Below are 8,668 nucleotides of genomic sequence, written 5' to 3'. Positions count from 1 at the left end.
AATATTATACAACTTCAGCTTCAGGTGTACAGTGCAGTGATCAAGCCTCTTCCCCATCCATGATGTCTCACTAGCAAGACATGTGACCACCTGACACCCTACAAAATATTTACAACATTATCAATTATATTCTTCGAACTGTCTTTCATGTCCCTGTGGCAATATTGTAGTTACGTATTTATGCTGTCTAACCCCTTCCCCTTCTCCCTCATCCCCACCCCCTTGTCCAGTCTTTTTTTATGCAATTTAAACAGTATACTTAAAGATTTATCAACTGACTTAAAAAGACTTGAGAGGTATAAATGTGACCCTTAGTTGTTTTGCTTGAAGATCACCTTAAGGTTACATTAATTATTTTGTATTATTGTATCTACTCTAAAATTTTCACTTTGGGATATTTCCTTTTTGACTGAATAATAAAATGTAATGAGCTTTCTGGGGCCACTGTTGGAAGTGTTTTTTCCTTGACTTCTATTAATGTTGTCATAGTGCTTATCCAGTGTCATGGTAACTTTACTTTCAAGAATCCTGCTTAGGGTATTACTCTGTTCAGAAAACATTAGCTTCTACGAGTGTTTAACCATGAACTTTGCAGTTGTCTAACAGAGGCTATGAAACTGTGTAGTTGGACTGTACTGTAAAGCTAGTGAGACAGGGATAGATGCTCATCAGCCAAAGGAAAAATACCAGGCTATATCCAGATACAATTACATCATATTTCTTTTTTTTTTTTTTAAGATTTTTTTATTGGGGAATTGGGGAAGGGGAATAGTGTTGGGGAATTGGGGAAAGGGAACAGCCAAGTTGTTGTCCTTCAATCTTAGTTGTGGAGGGTGCAGCTAGCTCAGCTCCAAGTCCAGTTGCCATCTGGCTGCCCATAGGCAGCTCGCGGCTGCTTAGCTCAAGGTGCCGTGTTCAATCTTAATTGCGGGTGGGCGCACAGCACCATTCCATGCGGGAGTCAAACCAGCAACCTTGTTGCTAAGAGCACACGCTCTAACCATTGAGCCATTAGGCCACCTGTCAGCAGCTTGTGGCAGCTCACCTCAAGGTGCCATGTCCAGTCTTAGTTGTGGGGGGTTGGGGAGTGCAGCCCCCTATCTCATGCAAGAGTCAAACTGGCAACTTTGTTGTTAGGAGCATGTGCTTTCACTAGCTGAGCCATCCTGCCACCTGTTGGCATCTCAGCTCGGGTGCAGCTCACTGGCCCATGTGGGAATCGAACTGGTGACCCTGTTGCTCAAAGCTCGCACTCTTAACCAACTGAGCCACTCGACTGTCCCCACATCATATTTCTTAATGTTACTTAATGTTTTTTACTAGATCACACACAGTTCATCTGACATATTTATGTTTCAGATGCAGAAAGAAAAAGCTTGTATACCCTCTTTCTGGAATCTGTGCAGTCCCGTCTGCGACACGGAGAAGACCCCACAGTGCAGGTCCTCCCTGAGCAGCAGGCGGCCAGAGAGAACCTGATTAAGATGCAGTCCATCGCTGAAGGGCACCTTGAACTGGACGACATCCATGACCCACTGCTGGCAATCAACTTCTCAAGGTGAAACACAACTGCAGCGCTTGGGTGATTGAAATGGCAGAATTTGTGCAGTATCTAGTAACTGTTTATTTCTGCCAGGTAGGGCTTTCCAGCCTTTAAAATAAAAACCTTTGTAGCCTCTCCTTCCTGGGGAATGCAACACAATTGGATACTGTGTTCACTGATTTCAGATATCTAATTTGGCCTCTTTCTTGGCTTATAAAAGGCCACAGGTAACCTACCATGTGCCCTAGGCCCATGAGGAGTGCTGTCACCTACGGAAGATGCTCTTAAGTTTGGGTCATGGGTGGGCATCTGACACACAGGCAGACCCTCTGTGTAAAATGTACCTTGGCCCTTGGGCTCTTTTAGACACTTAGTGCCCACATGGTGCTGTGTTATGGGATCTCACCATTCACTGCCAGTGGCCCTAATGGTTAGACACACCCAAGGTCCTTGACGCTGAAGGCAGAAGTGACTCTGAACTTCTGGTCTACTCAGAATATGTTTTGAAGAAACGTTTTCTCTTTCTGTCATAGCTGGTAATTTTGAAGACTAAGGTTAAGTGGTACTCTGGAGTTTTTATTTAAGTGAGTTCTGTTGAGAGCTGCTCTTAGAAAGAAGATTCATGTTTTTATGTTAAAGGTTGTATTTGGAACAGAGTGACTTTCATGAGAAGTTTGCTGGTGGAGATATACGTATGGATAGGTCGTCCGAATCTGTGACGTGCCAGACTTTTGAATTAACGCTGAGATCTTGCCTGTATCCTCATATTGACAAGCAGTATCTCCATTGCTGTGGAAACCTCATGCAAACGCTGAAAAAAGATTACAGGTATAAGGGAGTTTGGTTTTGGAAATAGTTGGTAGTTTATTGTACTTTAAGAACAGCTGAAATTATTTTAAAACCTGTATTTCAAGTTAATTTTTATTAGAGTAGGAGAGAGATATGCATTACACAATTTTCTTTTGAGAGAATCAATTAACCATTAATGGTTTCTTAACTCTGTTGTGAAATATAATTCTTTGTGTATCTGAGACTCTATCCCTAAAGAAAAACAGAAAAGGCTCAAAAATGCCCATCACAAAATCTGCTATCAATCAGAGGGAAAAACATGCAGTTACTTAGTAGTGGATGACAAGTTCTTTAAATTATGGCATACCCATGAACATGGTGTATCCATATCATGTGTGAACTTCTTAAAGTTCACACAAATTGTGTTTATACAGTTTTAAATAATGTAAAATGTCCTTAAAGCTTAAAAAGCAGGATCTATAACATGGTGAGAAATATATATATATATATATATNTGGGGAATTGGGGGAGGGAAACAGACAAGTTGCTGTCCTTTTGTTCTTCAGTCTAGTTGTGGAGGACATTGCTTCACTGGCCCATGTTGGTATTACTGCGCTCTTTTCGGGTGAGGCAGTCGCTCACCGGCCATTGGGTGGCTGCTCACAGCAGCTCACAAAAGCGCACACCAGCTGCTGGCTAGCCCCACTGCAGCCTATACCATCGCTGGTGACTCATGGCAGCTCAGCTCCAGGTCGAGCTGTTGTTCACCATCTTAGCTGTATAGGGCGCAGAGTCACTGGCCCACATGTGGGATCCAAACCGGGGCCCTGCTGCTCAGAGCTGGCGTCCCAAGCCAACTCTTAACCAACGCACCACTCGACCGGCCCAAGAACTATATATTTTTTAAATGTGCAGAAAAAAAGATTGGAAAGAAATAGTAATAGTGGAAATTTGCTAAGAATGGTAACATTTGCATTAACTCTTTTTGTTACACTTTTGTGACTATGACTACCCAATTTTCTACGTTATGGAAAAATAACTTCTTTCTGATTGTTAAAGTAAAACATGTACTATTTTTTTTACTAACTTAGTATTTGAGAGGTGTTAATATTTGTGATTTTAGTAAATGTAGAGTGTAAACCTGTGCATTGACGTGGCAGCAAAACCTGGTACTGACGCAGAATCCTGGCTCGTGTTGCTTGCTTCCTCTCCATTCAGGTTGGTGGAGTACTTGCAGGCCATGAGGAATTTCTTCTTAATGGAAGGTGGAGATACCATGTATGACTTCTACACCTCAATTTTTGATAAAATAAGAGAAAAGGAAACCTGGCAAAATGTGTCTTTTCTTAACGTCCAGCTCCAAGAAGCAGTAGGACAGCGTTATCCTGAAGATAGTTTACGGTAAAATATGGGAGGCACCTTTTATTTTAAATATTACAAAGTAATCCATGTGCTATGAACTCTTCTTTGCATTTTTATGTACATTATCTCATTTAATGTTCACAGTAACACTATGAATTTTACTAATGTTATTTTACATATTAGAAAACTGAGGCAGCGGGCAGCTAAGTGACTTGTCTGCAAAGCAAAAGAACACGATGATATTAGACCGAGTGGTCTGTCAGGCTCTGACGGCCTCCCTCACTTCACTGGAGTCAGTGCTGGCCATTGGCTGTGGCACCTCCCTGCTCCAATGGCCTCACCCTCCAGCAGGCTGCACTAGCCTAATGTATGGTAGTCTCAGGATGTGTTTTGAGGCAGCCCAAGCTCTAGGCCTGCAGACCCTCACGTCCCCATATGCTACTGTTGGTCAGACCGAGTCAGGAGTGGGAAATAGATTCCACCACTTAATGGGCAAAGTGAGCTTCCAATCTGTACGCTGCCTTATCCCTGCCGTGTTGCCAAGCAGCCCTTTGCTGCCTGTCAGCTGCCCACTGAGTATCTGGACCAGGTCTGTGGATTGGTGCCCCCAGAGCTTTGTGGAACAGATACCCTGCACCCTGCTTACTGGTCCTTCCTGTCCCATGTCCTTCTTAGCTATCTTTCTCATTTCCCTCAGCAGCCATTCAAAAGTAATAATGATAATAGTTAATCCATGTTAAGGCATTGCTGAGTGTGTACTGCTGAGTAGTAGATAAAATAATTCCTTTTATTTGTATTCATACTTTCATTACCTTTGCAGAATTTTCATCAATTATGTGGTTTCATAATAAGAGATTAGTGCCTAGCAACCCAGAGGGGGCCAAGAAAGGTTGTTTTTCAATATCTGTAGAAACTCATGGATTTTGTTAGTTTCAATCTATTAGTTACTTTTTTTGTTGCTCAGACTGTCCCAAAAATTTTTACCTAGAGGGCATCCCTTCATTGAGCCCAGTGGCGCGGGTGAGCACCCTGCTGTCGGAACTGATACCCAGGCTGGTCCAGGCCAGAGCGCCTCTTCCACCAGTACCCGTCTTGGTTATTTGGTGGCTTAAAAATCCCTCCATCTGGGCATGGGAGTATTCATGGGTCCTGGATTGTCACCACCTCTGGGCGCTCTAGACAGAGCTAGGAAATCTCTATGAAGAGAAAAATGAACCATAAGCTCATATTGACATTTCCAGTGTGTATTAGAGGTCACAGGGCCCACTTCTCTTGCTTCCTTTCATCTCTTCCTTTGCATGCTTACCAGCACATTAACATAACACGTATGGGTTTGAGTCTTCATAAATAGTAATGATCCCAAAGTGACAGCAGCAACAAGCCCACTGAGAGTTTAAAACGTGTGTGGTTATTTTCCTGTACTTTCAAGTTGTCACAATCCCATAGTTCAAGGTCACTTGGAATAACTCTCCCTGTGCTTTCACCACCAACTTGATACAGGGACAGGTTGGTTACTTTTAATTTATTTTCTACTTTTAGGATTTGCTTTCCCTGCCCCACCTTGATTCAATTTTGTTTTTTAATTAGGTAAAACAGCTATGTTTCTTTCTTTTTTTATTTTTTATTGGTGATTAGGGAAGGGGAGCAGCCAAGTTGTTTTCCTTCAGTCTTAGTTGTGGAGGGTGCAGCTAGCTATGTTTCTTAAGTTGAAATCATTGGTACAGAGGTACTTCTAGAGAAATCTGGCCTCTGTCCATCCCTGCCCATTTTCTCCTTCCCTGTAGGTGACCATTGTTAGATTTTATTTTATCCTCCTGTGTTTATAGGAACCAAAAATGTGTGTGTGTTCCTTTTCCTCCTCACACATCACACAAGAGGCAGCACACAGTGCACCCTCTCCAATGCCTGCTCCATTTCACTTACTCGAGTGACACATCCCAAACCCTCCTTGTCTGCAGGCCCTTACCGCTTGTCCTTTTGGGGAACATTTGGGCTTCTGATCTTTTGCTATGCACGTATACAGAAACTTGGAAGTATGTTTCCAGAATGCTGGGTGGAAGTTACCCTTACACGTGTGTGGAATTCTGAAGCTGTCCCCAAGCTGCTCTTCATGAAGGCCGTATCCTTATCCCACCAGCAGGGTGTAGAGCATTCCCCACAACCTCACTACACAGTGGCCACTCTGATGGTGAGAAATGGTATTGCAGTGTAGTTTTCATTTCCGGTTTTCTAATTATGAGGGAGCTTAGGTATCTTTCCAAATGCTCAGTTTTACATTTCTTCTAATGAGAACTATCCATATATTCTGACACTATTTCTGTCAGTATCAAGTTATCAGTCCTTATCCTCTCCATTTTTAGAAGCTCTTGATTTTGATTTCCCTGTTTGACATTTGTTTTTTTATTCTGCGTAGGGTATTACAATTTTTTGTTGCTGTTTTGTCATGTAGATTTTTTTAAGTTTTATATCAGTCTTTTATTATTTTGGGATTTTGAGCCATAGTTAGAGTTTTACTCCCTCCCTGGTTATAAACAAAATCACTCATTTTTTTCCTCTAACGCTTGAATGAATTTTTTTTATATTCAGATGTTGATCCATTTGGAATTTATCCAACTAAAAAAAAACATGAGAAATAGATCCAGGTATCTTTTTCCAAATGACTGGTTGGTCCCCATCACGAATTTCTTTTAAAAAAAGAAATTTATCTTTTTCACATTTATTTGAGACATCCCTTGATCTTTAAATTTTCATATGCACTTGGGTCTCTTCCTAGATTTTTCATCCTATTTCATTGTTCTGTTTATTCATGTGTCAGTAGCAATCTGTTTTTGTTTGTTTGTTTGTTTGTTTGTTTTTTTAAGATTTTATTGGGGAATTGGGGAAGGGAACAGTGTTGGGGAATTGGGGAGGGGAAAAGTGTTGAAGAATTGGGGAAAGGGAACAGCCAAGTTGCTGTCCTTCAATTTTAGTTGTGGAGGGCACAACTAGCTCAGCTCCAAGTCCAGTTGCCATCTGGCCACCCTTTGGCACCTTGCAGCAACTCAGCTCAAGGTGCCCTGTTCAATCTTGGTTGCGGGGGCGTTGAGGGCATGTCCCGTGGTAGTTGAACTAGCAATCTTGTTAAGATCACGCGGTTTCACCAACTGAATCATTGGGCCACTCATTGCAGCTTAGCTCGGGCGCAGCTCACTGGCCCATGTGGGAATCCAACTGGCGATCCTGTTGCTCAGAGCTCGCAGCACTCTTAACCACCTGAGCCACTCGGCCGGCCTCTGCTTATTTATTTTTCAAAATGTACTTTATCATCAACTTGCCTAGCTCCACCAAAACAAAAACCTTGATGGTATTTTTATTGAGGTTCATTCATGCATAGACTAACTCGGGACAAATGAGCCACCGTGAGGACCCTTTCTGCTATGGCTTCCAGGCACTTTGAGTGTGTGTCTGTGCTCTCAGGCTCCCGGAGTCCCAGCCAAGAGTCTCTGAGTCAGTTCCAGCACCAGTGCCAAGGTTGCCCCTAACTTGCGCCCCTCCCTGTCGCCCCTCGCCATCCACCCACCCCTAGCAAGCAGCTTCCTGCTCTGCCCCCTCAGCACCCATGCCTGAGGTGCCTCCATTCCCCTCTGATAGATGCAGCAGCCCCTGGGAACCAGTACCATTAGCTCCGGTGAGTGCACAGCCAGCCCCTCGTGACTGCTTGAATGTCAGTCATGCACCTAAAATGGAGCTCATGTTTTCTCACCCCTTTGTGTCTAGCCAGCAGCACGGTTCTCCCAGTGCCTGAAGGTGATCTGGGCTCACCCAGGACCACCCTGTCCTCACCCCCACACTCCCCTGGTTGGTCAGCTCTGCCTTACCTTGGTGCTCTCTCTAAAGCTCTCCTCTGACGCCTCCCGATTGGCTCTGTCTCAGCTTCTGTCCCTTCCGCTGAGCCTCACATGGCCACCAGCATGACCACAGTGAAGCAGCAGCTCCCTGCAGCACTCACACTCAGGCTCCTCATTGTGGCTTCAGAGCAGACTGGCTGAGATGCTCATGAGGGAACGCTTCTCCCCATGTCCCATGTTCCCAGTCCCTTTCTTGTGTGTGTAAACATGCAGACGTCATCTCTTTCTCCTTCCACATCTTACATGTCAGGTCTGGAACACTTCTGAATGCCCCATCACAGGAGCATTCACAGGGCCCACGTCCTCCAGTGATGTGCGCTCCCATTTGCACGACCTGGCAGTGGTCTGCTCTCCTCTAATACAAAGCTCTGCGTCCCCTCATGCAGGTGGGGTGACTCTGCATGTTTGCTCTGTGGTGTGAGCTCCCTGAGGGGCGAAGGGATCTATCATCTGTTTGGCTTGGCACCTGACAAATGAGGTATTCAGTGGGTGCCTATTAAGTACTTAGGGGACGCTCATGTAACAGACTTAGGAGCTAACAAATTTCTGACTAGTCCTGTGACATGGAATGAGTTAGTTAATTCGTAAATCACAGGCCGCCCTTTACCTCCCTGGTGGGGACTCACTTTGCCTCTGCCTCCCACAAAAACCTCCCGAGGTCCGCAGCTGGCAGCGTCACTCAGGGCCTCTGCAACCGTGGGTCAGTTACGTGATGGCTCAGTCCACTGACACGACTGCCCTGAGGAGTAAGTGAGGTGAGGACACTTAGGTGCCCCCGGAGTGCTGGGCACAGGGCCAGTTCTGTGTGTCGTCAGGTGCTGGCCTTCTACTGAGAGGCCCATTCAAACCAGCATTGGGAAAGCAGTACAAGCGACACCTTCGTGTAGGAAGCAGACCCACTCTTGTCACTGCACCTGCACGCTCCCTGGGCCAGGAGAGCAATCCCTTCACCGCCCTCAGCAGAGAGGCCCCCTTCTGAGCCTGTTGCCTGAATTTTACCAGAATTAAGCGCCCAGCCTATTATAGTTATGTCTTCTTCCCTGACTTCGTCCTTTTTCCTAATTGACTGACTACAATTGTTAAGTAC

General features: G+C 44.6%; 1 protein-coding gene across 1 annotated transcript in view; it reads left to right on the top strand.

The window, feature by feature from the left end:
• TUBGCP5 (tubulin gamma complex component 5) overlaps window positions 1-8,668 on the top strand; it is a 34,789-nt gene that overhangs the window by 19,369 nt on the left and 6,752 nt on the right. Inside the window, exons 14-17 of the mRNA XM_019628907.1 lie at window positions 1,360-1,558; window positions 2,183-2,371; window positions 3,551-3,733; window positions 5,653-5,773. Coding sequence (XP_019484452.1) covers window positions 1,360-1,558; window positions 2,183-2,371; window positions 3,551-3,733; window positions 5,653-5,773 — 692 coding nt within the window. The remainder of the gene's footprint in view (window positions 1-1,359; window positions 1,559-2,182; window positions 2,372-3,550; window positions 3,734-5,652; window positions 5,774-8,668) is intronic.

This window comes from Hipposideros armiger, unplaced genomic scaffold (genome assembly GCF_001890085.2).
Source record: "Hipposideros armiger isolate ML-2016 unplaced genomic scaffold, ASM189008v1 scaffold_814, whole genome shotgun sequence".
Taxonomy (NCBI): domain Eukaryota; kingdom Metazoa; phylum Chordata; class Mammalia; order Chiroptera; family Hipposideridae; genus Hipposideros; species Hipposideros armiger.
Note: the sequence above shows the minus strand (reverse complement) of the source record. Positions and strands in the feature narration are given on the sequence as shown.